The following is a 26,450-nucleotide window of genomic DNA, read 5'->3' on the forward strand; positions in this document are numbered from 1 at the left end:
TCTCTACATTGAGTTAGGATTGACCAAGGCTCAATCTCATGACTACCAGCTTGAGATCATGACCTGAGCTAAAACAAAGAGTCAGGTGCTCAGCTGACTGAGCTACCCAGGTGGTCCTAGAATATCTACTTTTGGAAAATAGTCTTTATTAAATTCAGATGATTTCATTTTATTGTTTCTTAGATGCAACTTCAGTATTTCATCAAGTGCCTGTATAGCCACAGTTGATACAGTCACATGATTTAATTTGTTGACATGAATTATGTATATGCATTTTCTGATATTGAATTATATTTGTGTTTGTAGAATAAACCTTTTTGGCACATAATGCAGAATTCTTTTGATAAATAGGTGTTATTCCTGTTACTTTTATATCTATAATCATAAATTTGATCTGTTTTTTAAAAAATCATTTTAATCATTATTTTATAATTCCTAGTGTACATAAGTCTTGAACTTGTCTTGTTTAATTTATTCCTGAGTATTTTATTACTTTTTTTAATTTAAAATTTTTTTCCAAGTCTTTATTTAAATTCCAGTGGACTTAGAGCATTTTATTACTTTGAGATGTATTGTAAATGGAATTTTCTTAATCTTATTTTTGAATTGTTTGTTACTAAAGTACAGAAATAGAATTAACTTTTGTATATTGATCTTGCATCCTACAGTCTTGCTGGTCTTGTGTATTTTTTCTTCTTAGTTTTATTGCGGATTTCATGGGATTTCTATATTTAGGATCAAGGTATCTGTGAATTAAAATAATTTAATTTCTTCCTTTACTATGCTAATGTCTTCTTGCTTACTTGTATGAGCTAAAAGCCCAGGTATAATGTTGAATGGAAGTGGCAGAAAGAACTTCCATACCTCATGGAGAAAACATTCAGTTCTTCACAATTAAGTGTGATATTAGCTCTAAGATTTTTGTTGATACCTTTATCAGGTTGAGTAAATTTCCTATTCCTAGTTTGCTAAGAGTATTTATTATGAATGAGTGTTAGATTTTGTCTTTTTCTATGTCTTTTGAGATAATCTTGTAGTTTATGTCCATTATTATAATAATAGGGGATAGTTCGTTATTATTGTGGTTTTGAATGCTAAATAAACCTTCCATTCCTGGGAAAAATCTCTCTTAGCCATGGTATAAAATTTTTCTTATATGTTGCAGAATTGAGTGTTCTAATGTTTTAAGTATTTTTGTGGTATTTGTAACTTTCTTAAGATGCTTTCTGGCTTTGATAGCAAAGTACTATTGGCCTTATAGAATGAGTTAGGAAGTATTTATTTACTGAATGAGTTTGTAAAGGGTTGGTATTACTTTCATCTTTAAATATTTTTAAAAAATATTTTATTTATTTATTTATTTGAGAGAGAGAGAGTGAGCAAGAGAGAGAACATGAGCAGGAGAAGGGGCAGAGGGAGAGGAGAAGCACACTCCTCACTGAGCAGGGAGCCCAAAGAGGGGCTTGATTCCAGGACCCTGGGACCATGACCTGAGCCAAAGGCAGCATTTAACAAACTGAGTGACCCAAGTGGCCCTCTTCTTTAAATATTTGATGGAATTTATCAGTGAAACCATCTGAACTTGGATTTCATGAGAATATTTTAAATACATAATTTAATTTCTTCTTAAAAATTCATTCAGATTTTCTGTTTCATTTTTAACTCAGTTTTGGTATTGACTTCCTTTCTGGGAGTTTGTATATTTAATTTTTGTAATTTGTTGTAATAAAGTGTTTTAACATTCTCTTATTGTTCTTTTAATTTTTGTAGTGTTAGTAGTAGTGTCCCATCTTTTTTTTTTTTAAAGATTTTTTTTTTTAATTTATTTATTTGAGAGAGATTTATTGAGAGAGATCACAAGCAGGCAGAGAGGCAGGCAGAGAGAGAGGAGGAAGCAGGTTCCCCGCTGAGCAGAGAGCCCGATGCGGGGCTCGATCCGAGGACTCAGAGTTCATGACCTGAGCCAAAGGCAGCGGCTTAACCCATTGAGCCACCCAGGCGCCCCCCATCTTTCATTGCTAACTGGTCTTTTGTGTTTTCTCTCTTTTTTCTTTTTGGTGGGTCTAGTTAAATATTTGTCAAGTTTCTTCAAGAGTTGTGTGTGTATGAGAGATGCTTCAGACCAGAATATCCTATAGTGGCAGTGTATTTAACATTGTTACCCAAACTTACTTGTTGGAAGGGTTAGAGATCTGTAGGCTGAACCTCTTATAATGATTATTATCTCACCATAAGTATCAATAGACCAAGAGAGATGTTCTTTCTTTCTCATCCAATCAGGATCAAGATATGTTGAGTTCAAGTAGGTTATGCTATTGCTATAATCAAGAGATCAGAAATCGTTTACTGTAACTGATACAAAGCTAGAGACTGGACATTGAAAAATTACATTAGAAAACCTCCACAGCCTTAAGTGATGCTTGCAACAGAAATATCCAAAGCTGAATGAACACCAAGTTTCTATTTTTCAGATCTTATATTAGTGCTTCCCTGTTCTAGAAACCCATTCACATCTGGAAGCATAACTTTAACAGGATCTGGGCAATACAGTTTTTAACTTTACATCCTCCATAGGCTTAAATAAGGTGGTAGGAATGGATGCCGAGGTCATTGGCCTTATCCAGCACAATGCAGTTTCATATGAGTTAAGGACATAATTTTTCTAGCTTTGAAATAGGTATTTAGTATCCACCAGTAGTCGTCCTTTATTCACTGTCTTTAATTCTGTCTTTTACTGATTGAAACATGCATTTTATTAGAAAAACAATGACTTATGTTGTATCATTTTCATTTAGAATTGCAACATTTCTTAGAATGTAGACTATTGTCTAAATGTTTTTCTTTAAACTGTAAAACATCACTCTTTAACTGTACCATTTATTTTGCCACTGGGAGAAGTACAGGGTCATATTCCTGAGATTGCTTAATAAATGTCATTTGTGATGATGAATTTGACATTAGGAGTGGATTGCACATTTTTAAGCATTGCTTTTGGAGTGAGAAGAAATAGACAATGAATGAGTAAGCAAGCTACCCACAATTATGTTTTGACTCCCTGTTTCAAGGGCATTGTAGATCCTGCCTACTGAGTAGTGACACATCTTTGCTAATTCAGCTTCCCTACTTAACCTTCATTTAGATAATGTATTTCTATTTGGTACAAGTAATTCATTTCTCTCTCTCTTTTACTTTATCATTTACTCATTTGCCTATTATTATAATATAAAAATATGTCTAGTTCTTGGGTTATTTTTTTTTAATTGAAGAGTATAGCATGAAAAATCTCTTGAAATATGGTAAAAATTCACAAGCATTTCTTTTAAATATCAAATCGTGAGTCATGGTCTCCTTGAAAATAGTAGACCATTAATTTTAAACTACTTTTTTGTGATTAACATTGAGAAAAAAAGCTTTGAGTTTTATTTTAAACCATGTAAAAAATCTTAAGTACTGAGATTATCTGAAACATGCTTTTACCAGAAGACAGGATAATATTTTTAATGTAAAGGTGAAAGTATAAGTGTTTGTTGTCTGTTACTTGATTACTACATGATGTTTTCTTAATAAGTAGAAAAAGGGGGGCACCTGGGTGTCTCAGTGGGTTAAGCCTCTGCCTTCTGCTCAGGCCATTATCTCAGGGTCCTGGGATCGAGCCCCAGATCAGGCTTTCTGCTCAGCATGGAGCCTTCTTCCCCCTTCTTTCTCTTTACGTGCCTCTCTGCCTACTTGTGATTTCTCTCTGTCAAATAAATAAATAAAATCTTTTAAAAAGAATAAGTAGAAAAAGGTAAGAAAACAATTTTTCTCCAGTTTTCTTCTCTAAAGCCAGTTTGGGAAAGCACTATAAAATGAGGTTGAACTCAGAAATCTGTGGTTTTAAGGGAACATCAGAGTTGGCTTGCATAATAACTTGAAGCATCTTGGCAATTTTAAAAACTAAAATTATTATAACAGATAGGAAATATGGGTACTTATGTTATGTAATGTTATGTTACTTATTTGACAGAGAGAGAGACACACAGCCATAGAGGGAACACAAGCAGGGGGGAGTAGGAGAGGGAGTGGGAGAGGGAGAAGCAGGCTTCCCGCTGAGCAGGGAGTCCTGATTGCAGGACTCTGGGGTCATGACCTGAGCCCAGATCATGACCTGAGCCGAAGGCAGGTGCTTAACGACTGACTGAGCCACCCAGGAGCCCAAAATACGGGAACTCTTAAGGCATTCTTTTTAAAGTAATAATAGTTTATTACCCCAAAAGTTAGTGATGTAAATCAAAGGTAAGTTTAGTATTATTCCGATTTAGGGGTGGTGTTTATGCCAATAACATATTCACTGGGGAAGGAATACTGTTTCTATAACAAACAGGGATTTTGAAATATCTTCTTTAACTCTGTTACAGTTAGCTGTTTTAGTTACTGTAAACTCTTTGTTACTCTCTGTAAGCTAAATAGTTCATATGCATAAAAACATTTGTTTTCTCATTTTTTAAGACTTTGTAGTTTTTTGTGATTGGTATAATAATTTAGTTTTCAAAAGAATTTTGTTGTTGATACTTTTTTTTTTAAAGATTTTTATTTATTTATTTGACACCTAGAGAGAGAGATCACAAGTAGGCAGAGAGTCAGGCAGAGAGAGGAGGGGAAGCAGCCTTCTCTCCCCCCCCCCCCCCCATGCGGGGCTCGATCCCAGGACACTGAGATCGTGACCTGAGCCGAAAGCAGCGGCTTAATCCACTGAGCCACCCAGGTGCCCTGATACATTTATTTTTAGATATCTGTATTACTCCTCTTACTCTAAAACTTACAGGTGCTTCTTAATGCTTCAAGAATAAATATAGATTCCTTTGCTTCTGTTCTAAATCCTCATGATTGACTTCATTGTTCTTTATACATGACTCATGTTGTTAACTCTGAAAATTTTTACTCAGAAGAATTTTTTTAAAAGATTTTATTTATTTATTTGAGAGAGAATTCTTTAAAAAATAAAAAGGGAGGCAGTGCCTGGGTTGTTCAGTTGGTTACGTGGCTGCCTTTGGCTCAGTTCATGATCTGGGATCCTGGAATTGAGCCCCGCATTGGGCTCCCTGCTCAGCAAGGAGCTTGCTTCTCCTTCTCTCTCCACCTGCTGCTCCCCCTACTTGTGCTCTCTGTCAAATAAATAAAATCTTTAAAAATAAATAAATAAATAAAAACAAGCATGGGGAGGAGCAGAGACAGAGTGACAAGCAGACTGCACTGAATGCAGAGCCCAATGCAGGGCTCCATCCCACAATCCCAAGGTCATGACCCGAGCCAAAAACAAGAGTCAGATGCTAACTGACTGAGCTACCCGGGTGCCCCAACTCAGAACAATTTTTGTAAAGCTTCTTCCATAAAGACTTCTTGATTCTGAGTACAGCTATTTGAGGCTATTTTATATACATATCTTCTACTTTTAAAAATTGATGTAATCATTTAAAATTGTATATATTTAACTTACAAATAGTACAAGATTTTATCCTCATTCTTAGCTTTCAGACGTTAACTAAACTAGCTCACGTTCTCATTCACCATGCATCATTACACTGCTTCTTTCAGAGGCACTCTTGTTAATAGTTTTGCAGATGTCTTTCCACAGATAGATAGATAACAGCATTTCTTGAGGAGGCCAATAAGTGTTTTTCTTTATTTAGAACAATATATTTTTTTCTTTAAAAATTAGGCTTGATTCGAAAAGATGGACATTTATGCTATATAAAACACAAGTTTAGAGTATTTTTAGATCTCTCTTCTATTCCCCCCACCCCAAAATATGATTAATTCTTTTCAATTTAAGAAGCTGGTGTTTAGTTTAAGGGGCTACTAAACCTAATTTAATTCATTTTTTAAAGTTAACATGGAGAAACTTGAGTAAGGTAGATTTGTAATTGCCGGAGATGTCTTCTGTTCTATTTTCCCATCATATTTAAGTAATGGGAGAAAAGTTTTAGGCTTGCTAATTTTATAAATCTGCCTTGTCTTTTATACAACAGCTGCCAGTGGGAATGATATCTTTTCCTTCACATTTAAATAAATTTCTGAATATTTATTTAATAAATTTGAATTAGTGCCATATCACTCATGAATATTATCTATTGTAGGTAAGGGGGTGGGGAATAATATTAAGGACGTTGTATTTTCAAGTTTCCAAATAACTTGAATGAACTCAAATCGAAGTGACCTGCATATAAAGCCAATACTATTCAAGAAATAAAGTATTGTATTACTTTGTCATACAATCCACTTTTGGGAGTGCTAACGTCTAAAAACAACTTTGAAGTACCTAGTGGATCTTTCATCTATTTATGTGTCTTGTCTTCCAGCCCGTAAGTAGCATTGTAACTACAAGGTATTTTTAAAACTGGACTTTACAGGAAATTTTGTATTTTTGTTAAATGCGGATTGATTGATTATTTGAGTTTGAGGTTTTTTCTTTTTTCTTTTTTTTTTTTTAAGATTTTATTTTTAAATAATTTCTGCACCCAATGTGGGGCTTGAACTTACAATCCCGAGATCAAAAGTTGCATGCTCCTTTGACTGATCCAGCCCCATGCCCTTAAATGCGGAGATAATTAAAGTTAGGCATCTTTTCAGGTGTTACTAGTTTAATAGATGTGATCATCATTCAGTTTTTGAAACTAATATTGAATAAGCACTAGAAACACTTGGAAAGTATGAAATATATGATTTCTTAGGAAGCCAAGAAAATAATAGAGCCAGAGTACAAAATCCAAACTTAGAGTGGTATGGGGGAAAGGAGTAGAATATTTGGTTAATCCAAAAAAACAGGAGAGGAAAGAGAAAAATAACATAAAATGTTTGGAGTAATTAAAAAACAGAAAAGCTGATGGAGATTCAAATATATCTAACTATGGTAAATGGAAATGGCTTATTCCCTCCAAGTAGAAAAGGCTGGGATTAACAGACTAGTTAAAATGTTTAAAATGTAGTAATATACTTTTTACAGGGGATGCATTTGAAAGAAGGTTAAGCAATGGTAAATAAAAAGTTTTATTTTGGCACGAGATTAATAGACTGGTGTGACAGAACTAGCAACAGACTCACAGATGTATTGACATTTGATACCCAGCAAAGATGGTTGTGAAATAGAGAATTTTTATACTCTGACAGTTGTTTTAGAAATTTTAGCTCTACCTCATTAAATATACAAAATCAGTTGGTCAGGTGACTTAAATGTAAATAGGAAAACTCCTGAAGTATTTAGAAAATAATATGAGAAGAGAATATCTTCATGATCTTGTGTTAGGGAAGGCTTTAAGATTCAAAATTATAAAATATAAGTGAAAGGTGGATAAGTTTGTCTACAATAAAATTAAAAACTTTTGTTCATCAGATAACACCTGAAAAAATAATTAAGAAGTCGCTAATTGGGGAAAAATATTTAGAATACCTATAAGTTACAAAGTATTGGTATTCAGATTTCATGAAGAACTCTTTCAAGTAAATAAGAAAATGATAATTACACCCTACAGCCTTGATATTCGAAATGCAGTCTGCACGGCAGAAGTCTACTGAATCAGAATTTCTGAAGGTGGATCCCAGGAACCTCTTTTTTCTTTTTAGCAGGCTCCTGGATGACTCTTTATGTACTCTGAAGTTCTAGAAATCTCTGCCCTAGAGATATACATATTTATGTAATGTTTATAATAGCATTGTTTGTACATTTATACTGTGAAACATTCAGCGATGGGAATAAATGAACTGCAGCTCCGTGAATGCATATAGATGAATAGTAATGTTGAATGGAAGGAAGTTACAGAAGAACACATGGTATAATTCTGTTTATAGACATGCAAAACAAACTGTTGTTTAGGAATATATTCATTGGCCACACAGATACGTAATTCAACCATAAAGAAAAGAAAGGAGAATAATTACTGTGTCTTTAAGTATAGTGCTTACTGTCAGATGGAGGAAAAAAACGTGTCATACAGGCTTTTAAGATTTAGGAATATTTTATTTGTATCTAGTGTACTAATTATGTGGAGTTTGAAACTTCACATATGTTGTATGGACGCTTCTGTATGCAGGCTATTTTTCCAAGTCACAAAGTTGTTTTTTTTTTTTTAAAGATTTTATTTATTTATTTGACAGACAGAGATCACAAGCAGGTAGAGAGGCAGGCAGAGAGAGAGAGAGGAGGAAGCAGGCTCCCTGCTGAGCAGAGAGCCCGATGTGGGGCTCGATCCCAGGACCCTGAGATCATGACCTGAGCCGAAGGCAGAGGCTTAACCCTCTGAGCCACCCAGGCGCCCTAAGTCACAAAGTTTTTTAAAAAGATAGGAAAAATGTAAACTAAACAAATGTTTAGTTTTAACAAATGTTAAAAATTTAACATATAAACATTTATAGAAAATACCATTAAATAGTTTATTTCTCTTGATGACTTGAAGATATTTCCATAGAAACTTCTTTAAAAAAAAAAAAAAAAGATTTTAAACATCTATTTGATAGAGCAAGAGAGCGCAAGCAGTGGGAGGGACAGAGGGAGAGGGAGAAGCAGACTCCCCTGCCAAGCAGGGAACCCAGTATGGGGCTCCATTTCAGGACTCTGGGATCATGACCTGAGCCAAAGGCAGATGCTTAACTGATTGAGCCACCGAGATGCCTCTTCTGTGGAAACTTTTTAAAGTTGCCTGATGTTTTGGCAGTTATAGGTGAACAGATATGGTAGTCTCAAGTTTTTCTTTGTGAAAGATTGAGACTTCATCAAAACTATTCAATTTTTGTTGTTTCCATTCCCAGCGGTTCAGCTGTGTCTTTTTTTTTTTTTTTTTTTGGTTAAGCACCTACAGTTAGGATGAGTTATATTTAAGGAAATGATTAGCATAAGCCCAGTGCTAGAGTAAAGCAAGACTGCTGTTGTTTATTCAAATATTTACTCAATAGAGGAAGACCGTTTTTATACCCTAATATGTGATTTAATGAAAGATTCCAGAAAATGTGTTTTTCCTCATTGGGGTTTTAAAAAGTTGGCTTCTATGTGTGACCTACTGTTGTAGATTATTGAAAATCCATCATATAAAATACTTTAAATATTTTGAAAACCCCATGTTAGAAAATTGAATTTTCTGAATTTAAACATTTATTTGGTATTTTCACATTCTGTTTGCAAGGTTAGATTTCTTTTTATATACTGAACACAGCAGAGTGATGAATCATGTAAGTTACAGATTATTTCTTTAGTGAGAGAATTAAAATAAAGATGGAAGAAGTTGCTGTGTGTTATCAAGTGCTGCTGCAGAAAATATAAATTTAGCCAGTAGTATCGGAGTTACAGATATTCATTATCTGCTATGGTTAAATATTTTCTTAAGGGGGTTTAATTGAATTGTGACCAGTCTCCCTCCACCTCTTGTGATCCTATGTTAAGATAGAATATAGATTGCCCTGTCAGTAATGTAAACCAGGAACTTGAAAGCCTATCTAAACCATCTTTCTTTCCATTTATCGATTATTATCTGTTTGTAACCCTCTAATGCATAAATATAGTGCTTACAACTGTTAAAATTTTAAGAGTCACTTCTTCCTCTACTAGTGGTTCTGAATTAATCTTAAGGTATATAAACCACATTTTAGATTCTGCTAATTTTACTTTAACATTAGAGCCAATTTAATTAGTCTCTTAATCAATATTAAGCTATTGTAATGCTAAAAGATTTGTTTTAGATTTTAACATTGATAATAAATTGCATTAATGGTCTCAATTCTTGACCTCTTCCTGTATCTGTGTGCTTTGCCATAAAAGAGTGCTTTGTCATGGTGGGGGAAAAAACCCACTTTTGACTGTTTGGTAACTTGCTTTGGCCCAAGTGATGTTAAGTTGACATTGACTAGAAGTTTGAAATTTGCTGGCACAGTTGAGCTTACTTGCTCTTGCCCCTGTGTCATCACCATGAGGAGAACGTGCTGAAGCTAGCTGCTAGTCCCAGGGGGAAGGAAGAAAGACACTCAGAGTAGTATCTACTTGTCCGAGCCAAATCATTCAACCTCCAGACATGTAAACAAGCTATACTGAAATCAGCCAACCCTAAGCTATCCCTTATTCTTTGAGAATTAATGAAGATCCTGTGCTACTAAATTTTGGAATAGTTTATTATCCAGAAGTTCTGTGGTGGCAATGGCTGATTAATACAGTGTTCTATGAAATTGTATGGTATTGAATGAATAAAGGCCATTTCCCATTATCCAAGACTCTAACTAATCATCTTCCATCTATAAAAAATCATTAGATATAAATTAGCAGTGTACATACAGCCAACTGTATCACCTTCACTTGTATGAAAGCACAAGAAAAAAAAAAAACTACATGAAATTACTCCAGTACCTTTAGACACATGTTTTAAAAAATCTTCATGTATGGAAAGACACACTTAATGCTTGTCATTTAATGTAAAACAGAAGTCTTCAGACTGGAGTAAGAACATCTGATGGAACACTAAAAGTATTGCATGTGTGTGTAGAAACTTAAATCCAGTTTTGGATCCCAGAATTTCATGTGTCAGTTGATATGCCTGACATTGACACTTGGAGGGGTCATGCCTATTCTCCTTTTGACTTCAACTTTTACAATAGTTTTTTCCCCCCTGTTTTCCAAAAGAAAAGCATATCTCACATCATCATGAATTTTAATATGGTACATTGTTCGAGGCTGTAAAAACCTCAGGATTATCAAACTAAGGGATGGTTCTAAGTTTTGTCACTAGAGTAACTGCCTATCATTCTTTGTTTAAGAGTGATACGTAGCATTAAAGAAAGTATATTTTATACCACGTTATAGTGCTTTTACTTTAGATATTGGTTGAGTGAAACAGTGGAAGTGAAGTTTTTTCTTTAAAGGACTTCTTCTGAGTATTGTCCAAAAAAAAGTATGCATTGTTCCTCATTCTCTAGTCCCACTGGTGGAAGCAAAGCAAAGAGCGCATTAGCACTATGTACTGAATGTGGATCTTGTTATTTCAGTTGGGCAATAAACTTTGCCTCTTATTTACCCATTCTTGTTAGAGAATCATAATTTATAGGGATGCATATTAATACTTTAATTTGAGTTCATAAAGATAATCTGACAATAAATCTTTTTTTTTTTTTTTTAAAGACACATTTATTCAGCGTCATGATCAGACTTACATTTAGCAATCAACAGCATGGGTGCAAAAAAAAAAATCTACATTAAAACCCTTTGTTGGAATGCTTTGCACTTTCCACAGAACAGAAACTAAAATAACCTGTTATACAATTAGTCACAAATGCAGTCCTCGAGTTTTTTGCCCATACACATGAGTATTGTCTAAAACATGTCTTCTTTGTAGCAGCTAGGCCCTGCCACCACTGTGCTTGGCTGAGTTCACAAATCTGTTGTAACCTGTAGCTTCCCTGTCACTTCTCTGGCTCTCCTCTCCTGCTAAGCTTTGTTTCCTGGCAGTAATTAAAACCTTCTGCCACTGCCATAGCTGCTGCTGCTGCTGGAACCACCATAGCCACCTTGGTTTCGTGGTTTGGCGAAGTATTGGCCTCCACCACCATAAGGGCCAGAGCTTCTGCCTCCAAAATTGCCTCCTTTCATGGGTCCAAAATTTGAGGATTGATTGTTGTAATTGCCAAAATCATTAGAGCTTCCGCCACCTCCAAAGGTGCTTCCATCATTACCAAATCCATTACAGCCATCCCCATTGACACCATATCCACCACCACCTCGACTGCCACCAAAGCCACCTCAACCACTGAAGTTTCCTCCGCGACCAAAGTTGTCATTCCCACCAAAACCACCTCCACGACCACCACCAAAGTTTCCAGAACCACTTCGACCTCTTTGGCTGGATGAAGCACTAGCCATCTCTTGCTTAGAGAGCGCTTTCCTTACTTCACAGTTGTGGCCATTCACAGTATGGTATTTTTGAATGACAATCTTGTCTACAGAATCATGGTCATCAAATGTTACAAAAGCAAAACCCCTCTTTTTGCCACTGCCTCGGTCAGTCATGATCTCAATTACTTCGATTTTCCCATACTGTTCAAAATAATCTCTTAGATGATGTTCTTCAGTGTCTTCTTTAATGCCACCAACAAAAATCTTTTTCACAGTTAAGTGGGCACCAGGTCTTTGAGAATCTTCTCTTGAGACAGCCCTCTTTGGTTCCACAACTCTTCCATCCACCTTGTGTGGCCTTGCATTCATGGCTGCATCCACCTCCTCCACAGTGGCATAGGTGACAAACCCAAAGCCTCTGGAGCGCTTGGTGTTCGGATCTCTCATTACCACACAGTCCGTAAGTGTTCCCCATTGCTCAAAATGGCTCCTCAGACTCTCATCGGTTGTTTCAAAGCTCAGACCTCCGATGAAGAGCTTCCGCAGCTGTTCAGGCTCTTTGGGAGACTCTGACTTAGACATGACGGTGGTGGGAGGGGAGACTTTAACGATGCTTACTCGGCAGCGTCCACAGGCAGAAAAGCTAAATCTTTTTAATATGTAAGTTGATGAACTAAATCTATGCTCTCAGATTTTGACAAAAAATATATTTAAAACAAAACAGCACAAAAGCAAAAGTAAAATAGCATACTCAAAACACTTTGCTGGCTAAGTTATATTAGAATAACAGTATCTGGGATTTTTGTAGCCTTTCGGAGAATATGTTAATAATAGGTATAATTAATACTGATCCATACTCCAGTATTTGCAGTATGAGAAATTCATTGCTCATCCGATAATATCAGATCTAAAGCACATAGATAAAGATATATCCTACCTGTCTGTTTGCATACAGGATGCTGACATAGACCTTAGAGGAGTATTGAATAATATGAAGCATACTTCCTTTCAAAATCAGAAAAATTAAGAATTATAAAACTTAATCTTTTCTAAGTGCTTGGGATAAAGGATTGTGGCCCTGTATATTTGATTCGATGTTGGTAAAATCATTTTAGTTCTTTGCAGGAATTGTTACTTTCATTTACTCTTAATTATTAAGTAACAGATACATGGTTCCAAATCTTTATATTCAATAAAATTGAAGGATGATCTAATCAAAATGACAGATCATTAAAAGTGTTTTTTGATGATAGATTACTATATGATTTTTGGCATAAACTTGGGTTTTAAAACAGGAAACTTTCCATATCAGTGACTATATCTATGGAAATAAATGAACAATAGGAATAGATTTAATGCTGAACAATAAGAATAGCATCCTAAGAGTATATAATATTTATTTATAGTTACCAGAACAAAATGGCGACAGAGTGCTCAGGGAGAGGGGATGCCACAACCATCTTGTGAAGACATACCTTTTCAACATTATTACTCTTGTTTAATAACATAATTATCAAAATGTGTTGTATTATGTATCAGTTGTATACAGCTAATTTTAATGATAATTCATACGGAAATGATTTCTTAAAATTAGAGCATTTTGGTCAAAGGAAAGGGAATTTACATAAATACACGCCTATTTTTTTTTCCAGAGAAGAGAGAATAAGTAGTATTAAAAGACTGCGTGAAATCAGTTGGATGAATTTTATTTTTCAGGGAGAGAGTGAATATAAATTCAAGGAAAAGATTATGTAAAAGTTTTCCATTATTGAAGAATAGGTTATTCAGGTATTTTTGTTTGTTTAAAGATGATGTTGAATATCAAATCTCTGTAGTGTTTAGATGTCATTAGTTACCCTGAATTCGTATTTTAAAATGTCAGTATGTAATATTGATACAGATGACAACTTGCAACTATTTATGTGATGAAAATTTTTAGATACTGACTTAAAAATTTATGAGATGGTAGTTTTTCAGTATTCTTTTAAATAGAAAAGTAGAAGGCTTTGAATCTACCTGATTAATTAATTGGGGGAAAAGGAGAGTGGATATAGATGGTTGAGAGTCAATGAATGGCCACTACTGGTCAAAATTAGGTTCTAGATAAATGCTTTAATGGGTGGATTCATTTTTAAATAAGTTATTGTACGGTGTTCAATGAAAAAATAAGATAAATTTGGTTGTAAAGAAAATATTTTCTTTTATGACTAAATGCAGTTTTGGTAAGATGTGGGATTTTTTAAATAAATTCATACATGAGTCTGAAAACCTAGACTCTACTATTATAAAACCATCTATGAGTATAGAAAGAAGTTGAGCATCTCAGAAACTTCTTTTTTGCGTGTACACGCTTGCTCCTGTTCTCTCTCTGGTGTTCTTTTTCTCTGTCAATTGCTTTCCCTTCCTTTTGTTTCTCTTCCCTCCCTCCTCTTTCTTCTCCCTTTCTTTCTCACTTTCTTCCTGTTTCTCCTTTTCTTATCTTCCTTCTTCTCTTCTGTCAGTCCCTGTCTTCCTCTGTCTCCTTCCCTTCTTCGTCTTCCTTTCCTTTCTGTTTTTTTCTCTAGTTCTGCCTGCCTCTCAGTCCGTACCAGTCATTCTCAAACCCATGTTTGGGTTTCTTCCCCACAGTTTACACATCTATTTCCTGATTTCTTTTCCTCACCACCAGTTTACTCTTTAGTTCTTGCTAAGTCTCCCTGTCAGTTTTTTTTTTTTTTTTTTTTTTTTTTACCATGCCAGACAACTAGGTAAATGCCTTTTTCAGATTACTAATCCAATGAAGATACCTGAGATATTGCTGACAAAATATTTTTCTTTGCTTTCCATCAGCTTAGAATTGATTGTCTTGTATTTATTGTCATTTTATCAGACTTTATTTCTAACTGGCTATATAGTGATACTGATATCAGTGTGATAGCCAACTGGTTGTGAGACCCAAGTTTGCCAGTATATATATATATTAAAATTTCTAGCTGGAATACTTAAAAAATGCTACTACAATGTGAAGAAGGGAAGGTGAAGCTATTACTGTTATAGACGGTATTAATGAAAAGGAATACTGCACCAGGCAGAATCAGTGTAGTTTTTTGGTAAGAATGCAAGAATTTAGGATGCGTGTTTCATAGATGTGATAAGAAAATATTGTCAAAAGGTAGGTACTTTGGGAGTTCTACTTCTGCTTTGTATGTAGAAAACCACCAAAAAATGTTACTCTCATCTTAAAAACAGAAAAAGCTGTATGAGCTACAAAATTATAACTTTTCTTGACCCCTGTCAGAGAGCTGAGGTCTCAAGGCATGGGAACTGAATTGGAATGACAAGCCCCTCCAAGGAAAGATGGGACACATGAACCAATTACCATTTGCAGACCACAAGAGGAAGAAGTAGCCACCATAGAAGCTGGTAAGAAGAAATGAGTAAAATTTTAATGCATTCTTAAAGACCAAGTATGGGTTGGCATATCTGTATGCCCGAAATACAAGGGGAGTGCTCGCTTAACTCACGTACCCTTCTCCATCTCCCTCTACTGGCTGCTAACAAGAAGGAATGGGTCGGGGCAGTAGCCTACATCAGGCACGCAGGAGTTCACAAAGTAATCAGTTCCTACTGAAAGACCAGCACAAAACTTCGTTTCTCTGGATCCTTCCTCTTCTGCTCTTACAGAGCAGAAACTTTTTAAGCTATTGGAAGAGGAGCAAGAAAGCTTCTTGGACCCAGGATCCTGCATCAGTACAAACCAGAGATCCACTACCACTGATGAAGTGACATGAAATCCTCTCTCGCCTAAAATGTGCATCAGATGCTGTGTAGAATTTGGCTGCCACAATGGTGAGGGATTGGAATGCTAAGAAGACCCCCGTACTGGAAGCTCAGACATATGAACCCTTCTTAAGACTCATGATGAACCAGAAGAACTGAGATCCTCTGTTCCAAACAGAATCCTACTACAAAAAACAAAAACAGCACACACACACACACACAAAACAAAAAACCAAAAACACACAAAATGACAACCACCCCAAAACAAAACAAAAAACCCAGAACAAGTTAGAGCCATCTACCACTCACAGAGGGATAGTAGCATGGAGAAGGACCCTCTCTTTGTCTCATATGCAGGAACTAGTAAAAAGGTAAGAGAAGAACAGGAATACAGAGAAAAATTTCGGTTGACCCAGATCACACTAAGTACAAGGTAATGATAGCTCATCGCTGGAAAGAGTTGAAGCCTGTGATACACTTAATAGTGAGTTTAATAACTAAAACTAAAATGTGGTTTGAACATTGACTAAATTGATTGATCCCCTCACATGAATGGCCTGACAGGAAAAGAGTGTACTTATTTCTAAGCAGAAATAACATTTGCTTCAGTATCTACTGTTCTGTATATGATCACTTATGTTTAATAAAAAAGTATGTGACTACAAATAAGAATAAACATTCTATTACCAAGACTCAAATTAGTCTTTATGGGTGACCCAGATGTTAGGATATGAGACAAATCTTAAAATAACTGTTTATCATGTTAAAATATATGGTGGGAAGGTAGGCAACATGCCTGAAAAGATGAAGAGTTTCAGTTGAGAGATGGAAAGTATTTTTAAAAAATAAAGTGGAAATACTAAAAATAGAAATCTTGATATCAAAAATGAAAAACTTTTTGATGTGCTCATTAGCAAATTGGATATAATCTAAGGAAAAAATAACTGAATTTGGAGGTAGGTCAATAAAAATTATTCACAATGAAACATTAAGAGAGTAGGAGGGAAAAACAGAACATAGTAGCCAAGACATGTTGGATAACATTAAACAAATACACTTGTAGTTGGCATTGTGGAAGTAGGAGGGAAAAGGACAGAAGAAATATTTGAAGAGATAAACACCAAAAACTTTCCAAGACTGATGAAAGATAACAAATCACAGATACCAGAAGCTCACAGAACCTCAAACAAGACAAAATCAAAAGCAGACCAAAAATACCTAATTGTATCATAGCTGAATAAGTGAAATCTTGTGAAACAAGTGAAGACAAAGTGAAATCTTGAAGGCAAAGTGAAAGAAATTATGGAAAGTGGAAGATAAAGATAATAGCAGAATTCTCATTAACTATACAGGCCAAAAATCAGTGGAGCCACTGACACATTTCAAGTGCTAAAAGAAATTTAACCCAAAGTTCTATATCCAGCCAAAAACTCTTCCACAGATGAAGACAGATTTTTATTCCCCCAAACAACCAAAAGCTGTTTAACTCGGATGTAAGACGTTAACCCAACTTCCATGTGCAGATAGATGGACAGATGGAGAGATGGATCGGTGGCTGATGGATTAATGGATATAGAAAGATGGATCTGCCCAACGGATGGATCTAATTTGCAGAAAATAAAAACAAAACTAGCCGCTTGATTCTGTATAATTCTGAAATGCTGGATTCCAAATAAAAGCTTGTTGGAAGACGCTCAGAAAGGGTGTGTCAGCATTAAGAAGCTGTGGTGGTATGAAACGTCTGTGAGACCAGCAGTTAAGTGATATTTAATACATTCTGGATTCCTAGAATGCTGTGACACTGATCAGCATACGCGTGTATGCTCCATGGACTCTACTCTCTAGTACAAAGATCTAACTATAGATCTACTTACAGAATCTGAAATATGTATCTAGAGGTTTCTCAGAGCCCCTAGAAGGGAAATAACTACTGATTAGAGGAGCCTGACATTGTAATCATATGAAAAAAAATTTTTTTCTGTCACATTTATCAGGGTACCTGGAATTCTTTTCATTTGAATTATAGCATTCATTTATTAACTTCAGAAATACCTATTTAAAAAATATAGTTATTACTGTGCATACAAAAATAAACCTTTCCAGGATGTCAGAGTTTGTTAGATGAGATAGACAGCAAATAAATTATAATACATCATGAAAAATAACATTATAACAGTGTTTTTTAAAATCTGAGAAACGGAAAAATCATTTGTGTGGGTGCTGTCACAAACCTACCAAATTATAATCTTCAGAGAGGAGACCAAGCATTTGTGTTTTGAAATTATTCCTCAGCAGTTTCGTGTCTACCCTACTCTCTTACCCTGTGACTATAGTAACTATATTAAAGATACTTACAAGCCTGAATTGGTAGAACAAAAATCGGGAAATGTAGATGTAGGCTAAATAATAAGGGTCTTTATCATAGGAAGAAAGCTTTATTTTCTAATGAACATAATTGCGTTAAAATATTATGTCTCTGAACAGCATTTAGCAAAACAAGGATCAGATTTGTCCAGTAAAAGGGAAAAAATACTGTTTTTTCTTATGAACTCCTATTAGTGAGATAATAGGATTCATTTTGATTTTTTTTTTAAATAGTGTGAAGAGGTCATTAAATAGTCTGAGCCCCAAATCTACATTATCTTATACACTTAAATTCTCCATTTTTGGTTAGTTTTTCAATCATGCTATACAAAAACTTAATATTTCTGGAACATTGGTTAACATATAGATCTTTACCCTGAGTCCAATGAAAATGCCTCTGGAAATGGAGGGGCAGTTGTAAAAACACCGGAAAATTAGTTACCTGACATGAGTTGAGGGCTAATCAGTTTTTTATTTTGAAACTTGCTTCAAATGGCTACCAAAAAAAAAAAAAAAAGTAGTAAGATAACTCAGAAGGGAGTTCTGGTTCTAACAATATGGTAGACTAAATAAATTGAAAGTCCTCTGTCAGCACACTATTTTAGATCAACATTATTTTAGAATAAATATATGAAAATATTACTTTAGATGCACAGCTTATAAAGTATTGAAATCACAAAGCGTCAGAAAGGGAGTGGAATATAAAACCAGAGAATTAAACCTGTGAGCTCAAGTTTTATCAACTGGTTAGTGGTGGTGATGGAAAAATTGCTGGCCTCTGGGACCTAGTTACTGGTTAGTGGGGAGGAGAAAGGTGGTGAGTGTTATAATTGTCTTGGAGTGTTGTAATTGTCTGTCTGGATAGTTATATGGAGAAATCTCCAGAAACTTTGTTTTAGCCTAGGCTCTTTATGTTGGACAGGAATTGTTCCACTGAGAATTCTAATCATGGTATAGGATGCTTCTTCCCCCGTCTCCTCCACAGAGAAATAAAGAAGAGAATTAAATGAAGAATTGAATAAAATATGAGGAAAGAAGTCTTATCATCAGAGAAATTTATAAAAAATAGGAAAATCTTAGCTAGGCTTGACTGTATAATATAGTAATAATAATGGAAAAATGAGACTAATTTGGAGGTTTTAGAAAGATAGAAATAAAAATCTGTAAAAGAATAATGTAACCCAGGTTTTGGTGGAGTATTGGTAAAATACAAAGCAATATCAGGTTTTACATTATCTGTGTAACAATATTAACTAGCTTTGTCCTTTAAATCATGTATGCATTCTAAAATTTTTATCATTATCATTAAAGAATAGAAATAGGGTTTCTACTTTGAGATCTACAATAGGAAAGAAAACTCAGTCTGTCTTAAAATTCAATCCATAAACAGGAGGAAAGGAGGAAGTGAAGAGCCACAAAAAAATCAGGGTAAATAGTTAAATATAGCATGGTGAGAATAAATCCAAATGTCTCACTTGTAAGTTAACAGTAAATTAAGACAGATTAAATTTACCAGTTCAAAGACCAAATCTCTTTGGGTTGTTTTATTTAAAAATTAAGACTAAATGCTATGTAAAACTAAATGCTACACTAAATGCTATGTAAAAGAGATACCTAAATTTGAAGGGCACAGTAATATTGAAATAAAGAGATGAGAGAACAAAGATTATGAAGTAAGAACTGATAAAACTATATAGAGAGAAGAATTCGACTTTCCAAGTTAAAATAGGGTTAAAGAAGATCCCAATGAAATGATAAAAAGAATAACTTAAAATGAAAACATACACCGTGAACCTCATCTATGTAAGTAACATAGCCTCAAAATATATCAAATAAATGTGACAAATTCTAAGAAAAATTAAAATCTCTAAGGAGAAAATAAAAAATTATAAGGTACTGGAAATTTGAACAACACAGTTAAATACATATATAGAAGATTGAATCTTTCAACTAGAGGAATCCATATTATTTTCAATCATACAGATTATTTATGTAGAATGATTTTTTAAAATTTAAATTCTAGTTAACATCCGGTGCAATATTGGCTTCAGGAGTAGAACTCAGTGACTCTTCCCTCATCACAAGTGCCCTCCTTAATATCCATCACCCACCTTGCCCATCCCCCACCCACCTGCCTCCATCTGCCTTCAGTTCTGTCTCTTTAAGAGTCTTATGCTTTGCTTCCCTCACCGTTTTTATCTTTCTTCCCCCAGTATGTTCATCCCTTTTACTTCTTAAATTCCACATATTCATGAAATCATATGTTGTCTTTCTCTGACTAACTTTGCTTAGATTTTTTATTTATTTATTTTTAAAAAAGATTTTATTTATTTGAGAGAGACAGAGAGAGAGAGAGAAGGGGAGGGTCAGAAGGAGAAGCAGACTCCCCACTGAGCAGAGATCCTGATGGGGGACTGGATCCGGGGACTCCAGGATCATGACCTGAGCCAAAGGCAGTCATTTAACCAACTGAGCCACCAGGTGCATGCATGCATATATGTGTGTGTATATATATGAATATATATATATATTCATCTCCCCCCCCCCCAAGAAAGTTAGGCATCAGTTTTTAGTTGTTTATCAGAAGTGATTCCAGGTGTTTCTTTGAAGATACTGAAAGAAAGTATTATTAGTCCCATTTAGGCCTTTTAAATTATTTCCTGCCACCATTGATTTAGATAACCATTTTCCAGGTTCCTCAAGTAAATCATATTTTTTAACAACCTTCACATGCTGACATGAGATTTTAAAATTGTTTTAATGCCTTCTAATAAAAAAAATTTAAGTTTCTCTGATGTTCATTAGTCATTATTTAGCATTATTTTGCTTTTTGACTCTTTATTTAAAGCAAGTGTGAAGAGATATTGAAGTAAAGCAGATCAGTGAAGATTGAAGCAAATTAATTCTCATAAAAATATTTAGAATGTTTAGACAATTTTGCAGCTGCTTAGTTTGGCTCTGTAAACTTATAGCAAGCTAGGCCAACTTGAGCAAATATTTTTGTACTACATTTTGAGTATGTATTTCAGTATGTTTGTTTCTAGTGTGGGCATGGCAGATTTTATATTTCTAAAATTTAGATATTAAGATTTGGATGTCATTGCCTCTAGATTTAGATTTATGATGTTTGAACAATTATAGTAATTTTTAAAAATATCCCCAAGAGGAAAATAGATCCTTAAATTTCCCTGGCAATTCACATTTTATTATATAGAAACTGATTCCTGAGCAGGCAAACTGTGACATCAGGAATTTTTGCCCAAATTTGGGTATATTTAATATCTTAAAGGATTGTGAATATTTTAGGCTAATCTTTTTATTTCAAAAGATAAATGGTGTTTTTGTTTAGCCACTAATGTCAATGCATAGAACATTGTACTAAGTTCTAATTAGTGAGTTTGAAGATTTAAACAATATTTTTCCCATTGCCAGTCTAGTGTAAGACAACACAACAGAAACTCTTTTAGGGCAACACATTTCTTCCATCACAGATAATAAAAGCCAACAAATCAGAAACATATTCAAATAGATATTTTTGGAAACAAAGAGATGTTAATTGATATTTTGAATTGGATTTTGGGGGGAGAGGGGTAGTAGTGATTTATAAAAGTTTTTATTTGCCTGTGAGCTTTGAAATTTAATATTAAAAGTTCACTAATATACTGTCTCCCTGTTTTAATAAAAAGATAAATATGGAAAACCTAAATGAAAACATTTTTTCATATTGATCCATACAATTCATTCAAATTATATTTCTTGAGATTCTTTAAGAGTTGGCAGGTACATAACTGAATTTTTTTTAGAGCAGTTGAGAGAAAGATACAGAGATTTCCCATACACCTCCTACTCCCACATGCATGCATACCCTCATTATCAACATCCCTTTCCAGAGTGGTACATTTAATTATTGAACCTACACTGATACATCCTAATCACTCAAGGTCCAAGGTTTACCTTAAGCTTCATTTTTGCTTTGTACATTGTTTGAATTTGGACGAATGTATAATGACATGTATTCATCGTTAGAGCATCATACAGATGCTACATCTCCAAAAATACTCTGTTTTCCACCTTTGAGAACTTGATCAAGCTCTTGGAAATAAATCTGACAAAATTGTGGAGGACTCCTATGACTAGCTGCCCCCCGCCGCCATAGTTTTTAACTCTCAGACTTACTCACACTGAGCCTCCAACAGTTCATCAGTTACAGTTCAGATTTTTATATCCAGGCACTGTTTTCCGTGGCATTCCCCCTCAGGAGTCCCGGCGTATTCATTCACCTGTCTCTTTGACCTTTAGGGTAGCAGTTAGACCTGGGCCGTCATCTCTCTTGTGAATCCTGAAAGAGTTTTTCATTTTTTAATCTGTTCATCTTTTATTTGTTATTAGGATAAATTGTCAACTTTCAAGTGCTTTATGTGTGGAATTGGGATTCCTTTTTGTTCATTTTTTACTACTGATGATTTGATGCTTGTAGCTTAATCTAATATACAGATAGGTAGTTGCTACTTTTGTGACACTATAGGTCACAACTGTTTGTGTATCTTGTGGATTGGTAAGGATTAGAGAGGGTGATTATAGAATAAAGGCTATGTAGTAGTGGGCTAAGGTTAGTATGTCTAAAGTTTTCTTTAGGTTGGAACCCTCAGGTTATTGTATTTGGTAAAAAAAAATAAAATAAGCAGACAGTTTCTGATTATTTCTCACATGATGAACAAAAATCTGACAACCAAATTCAGAGGAGTTGTTAAAAAGAAATGCTTCCTGGGGCGCCTGGGTGGCTCAGTGGATTAAGCCGCTGCCTTCGGCTCGGGTCGTGGTCTCGGGATCCTGGGATCGAGTCCCACGTCGGGCTCTCTGCTCAGCAGGGAGCCTGCTTCCCTTCCTCTCTCTCTCTGCCTGCCTCTCTGTCTACTTGTGATCTCTCTCTGTCAAATAAATAAATTAAAAAAAAAAAAAAGAAAAGAAATGCTTCCTAAGTATTCTGCATGTATTTATATTATGTAATGTATACTTGGTTGATTTTTTTGTTTCTAAAGATTGACTCTTTTTCAGATCTCTAAGGTGTGCTGTAGGAGGATATCATCAAAGGCTTAAAGACAGTAAAAAAAAATCATAGTTATTGCTTTTAAAATCAGAAATGATAGTCATATGAGGTAAAGAACAGGACCTAGTGGACCTGTGTATTTTTATTTATTTATTTATTTTTATTTATTTGACAGAGATCACAAGTAAGCAGAGAGGCAGGCAGAGAGAGGGGGAAGCAGGCTCCCCGCCGAGCAGAGAGCCCGATGCGGAGCTCGATCCCAGGACCCTGGGATCATGATGTGAGTTGAAGGCAGAGGCTTTAACCCACTGGGAGCCACAGGCTCCCCATACTATTTATTTATTTTTAATTAAGTAAACTCTACCTCCAGCATGGAGCTGGAACTCACAAACCTCAGATGAAGAGTCACATGCTCTACTGACTGAGCCAGTTAGGAGCCCCTGGACCTGTGTGTATTTAAATACTCAGGAGTTATTTGCCCTGCCTAACGAAAACTTTTATGAGGATTTTTCCAGCTTACTTTCTCACCTTAGCCCCATCATGATGATACCCAAAAGCTAGGACACTGAGAACTTTTATAGGCTGAGAAGTAACTGGGAAGCCTGAAAATAGAATTCAGAGGTTCAGAAATTCAGTTTGATCTCTCCCTGGCCATTGTATATGTAAATTGAACCTGATGCTTTTTGGAACACAGTGTAGAATGGCTGTGTCATAAACTGCATTTAAAAACTCAAACTTCTCGGGGCGCATGGGTGGCTCAGTGAGTTAATGCCTCTGCCTTTGGCTCAGGTCATGATCCCAGGGTCCTGGGAATGAGCCCCGCATCGGGCTCTCTGCTTAGCAGGGAGCCTGCTTCCCCCTCCCTCTCTCCCTGCCCGCCTCTCTGCCTACTTGTGACCTCTGTCTGTCAAATAAATAAAATCTTAAAAAAAAAAGAAGAAATAAATAAAAACTTAAACTTCTCAGTTGTAGTTCTTATTGTTACTTTAGTAAAGGTAGTGAACTCTATTAAACATTAAGTTCAATAAGATATTTCTGCATCTATTCCAAACAGATTATTTTCATCATCTTACTTTACTATATCAATAATGATTAACATATTATGGTGAAACACTTTGTGATATCCCTACAGGAAAATTATTAATTATACTGGAAATTATTCTCTATTGGTATTCCTCTTAATGGTTGTGTATGTAGCATAGTTTGGTTAAAATAAAAGAGAAGTAAATTTTCTTTTCATTGCCAAGACCATGGGAGCATTTAACTGAGAAATCAAATTTGGCATTTTGTCATAATGATGTCATTATGATTTGACATTATGTCATATTTGTCATAATGATGACATTATATGACTCCTGATATGATGAAGTAGGAAGATAATCTTTATAGTATTCTTATCAAAAATATTAGTATGAACATAATAATGAGAAAGCATTCAAATACAGACATGTGGAACATTCTACAAAACAACCACTTGAGATGCTTTAAAAATAACAGTGTTGGGAAGTTCTTATATATAAAACAATGAAGAAACATAGAAACTAAATACAGTGAGTGACCCTTGAGCAAAATTAAATAAATATCTAGTCAGGAAGCTTTTAAACAACTGGGATATTTGAATATAGAATCCATACTAAATTATATTCTTATGTCATAATATCTTGAGTATGACAGTGGTATTGTGGAGTGTTGTCTTGTTTTTATCATAAAATATCCTGATGTTTGAAACTTACTTATAGATGGTTCATGGGGGGAAAAAAAGAGTGCATTTGTTTATTTGTAGAGGGATGGCTAAAGCAAATATGGTAACAGCATTTACATTTATTTAGTCTAGATTGAAAAGTACAAAGTTGTTCAATTTATTTTTTTTAAGAATTTTTATTTATTTATTTGACAGACAGAGATCACAAGTAGACAGAGAGGCAGGCAGAGAGAGAGGAAGGGAAGCAGGCTCCCCACTGAACAGAGAGCCCAATGTGGGGCTCAATCCCAGGACCCTGGGATCATGACCGAAGCTGAGGCAGAGACTTTAACTCACTGAGCCACCCAGCCGCCCTACAATTTATTGTTCTTCCAACTTTTCTGTAGGTTTGAAATTTTTCAAAATAAGTTGGAGGAAAGAAAAGAAATAGAGGGCGCCTGGGTGGCTCAGTGGGTTAAGCCGCTGCCTTCGGCTCGGGTCATGATCTCAGGGTCCTGGGATCGAGTCCCGCATCGGGCTCTCTGCTCAGCAGGGAGCCTGCTTCCCTCTCTCTCTCTCTGCCTGCCTCTCCAACTACTTGTGATTTCTCTCTGTCAAATAAATAAATAAAATCTTAAAAAAAAAAAAAAAGAAAAGAAATAGAAATGTGAGCATATACTAAATCCTCAAATTTTTAAGCTGTTTTAAAAAATTTCGGCAATATTTCAGAATTTCCTTTTATAGTGGAAAGCAAATTACTAAGGACTCCTCCCACCTGACCTAAGCTATTTTTATCATAATGTTACTAAGTTATATGGATAAATATAAAACTATAGACCACTTTCATATGTTCCTAGTTCTTAAGCAATTTGTAGTTAAATCAGATTCTGATTAGATACAGTAAAAATAAAAACCAAAAAGAGAAAAAAGAAAGTAGCAGCATGATGACATAGTAACAGTAATATGAGGGAGTAATACAAGTTTTGCTGAAATATATCACCACTGCACATAGTAAGCTGGTTCTGAATTACTATAGTGCAGTTTCTTTTGAGATTCCCATGTCTAGAGAAACATTCCCCATTTTATACTTAGTCTCTACACTACTTTTCTCATCCCAACTACTGTAAAGTCTTTTTGTAGTACACAGTAGGTAATTTAACCTTTACTTATATCACTTCATTTTTTATATATTACTACTTTTGTTTTTATTAGCCTGAGAATAAGTTAGTATATTATTATACTAAATATGCTATTTTTATTACATCAAATTATCTTCGGCTTTTATAAAATAACAAATTAAAGACTTACTTTACAAAAATGTTTTTCAATTTTGAATTATTAGTGCCAAAGAGAAGTTTAATTTTTGTAACTGATAAATTTAACATGAGATGGCACTTGAAGCAGGATTTTTTTTTCCATTTTTACTTTAGCACATGCCAAACAAATTGCCACATACATTTATATCTCCACAGAATAAGCTGATTGCTGTCAAGTGAGGTGATCACTTAATGCAGTTGCAATAATGAACAGAAAAAATGTGGGAGTACTCTTCCAGATAAGCAATAAAAACTACAGGCAAATTTATAAAAAGTGAGCTAACTTGTGTCCTATAAGCCTTGAAAATCAGCAGCCTTGTAGCCACCAGTAGGAAAAACTGCTGGTGTGGGAACTTGTCAAAAAATCCCATTTCTAGATAATGGTCACGTTTGACCTGTCTTATGGCTTACTGGAAAAAGCCACATTCACAAGATGTTTTT

At 34.9% G+C, this 26,450-nt stretch overlaps 1 protein-coding gene and 1 pseudogene across 3 annotated transcripts in view; one reads left to right on the forward strand and one right to left on the reverse strand.

Moving 5' to 3' along the window:
• COP1 (COP1 E3 ubiquitin ligase) overlaps window positions 1-26,450 on the forward strand; it is a 246,533-nt gene that overhangs the window by 154,356 nt on the left and 65,727 nt on the right. Inside the window, exon 16 of one of the 3 annotated variants that reach the window (XM_059412851.1) lies at window positions 15,120-15,242. The exons of the other annotated variants lie outside the window; for them this stretch is intronic. Within the exon in view, the coding sequence (XP_059268834.1) occupies window positions 15,120-15,127 (8 nt within the window). The 3' untranslated portion in view covers window positions 15,128-15,242. Of the gene's footprint in view, window positions 1-15,119; window positions 15,243-26,450 lie in introns of those variants that run through there. 3 annotated transcript variants of the gene reach the window in all.
• Window positions 11,280-12,463, reverse strand: LOC132026104 (heterogeneous nuclear ribonucleoprotein A1-like; annotated as a pseudogene).

The sequence above is a fragment of the Mustela nigripes genome, chromosome 10, assembly GCF_022355385.1.
Source record: "Mustela nigripes isolate SB6536 chromosome 10, MUSNIG.SB6536, whole genome shotgun sequence".
Classification (NCBI taxonomy): Eukaryota; Metazoa; Chordata; class Mammalia; order Carnivora; family Mustelidae; genus Mustela; species Mustela nigripes.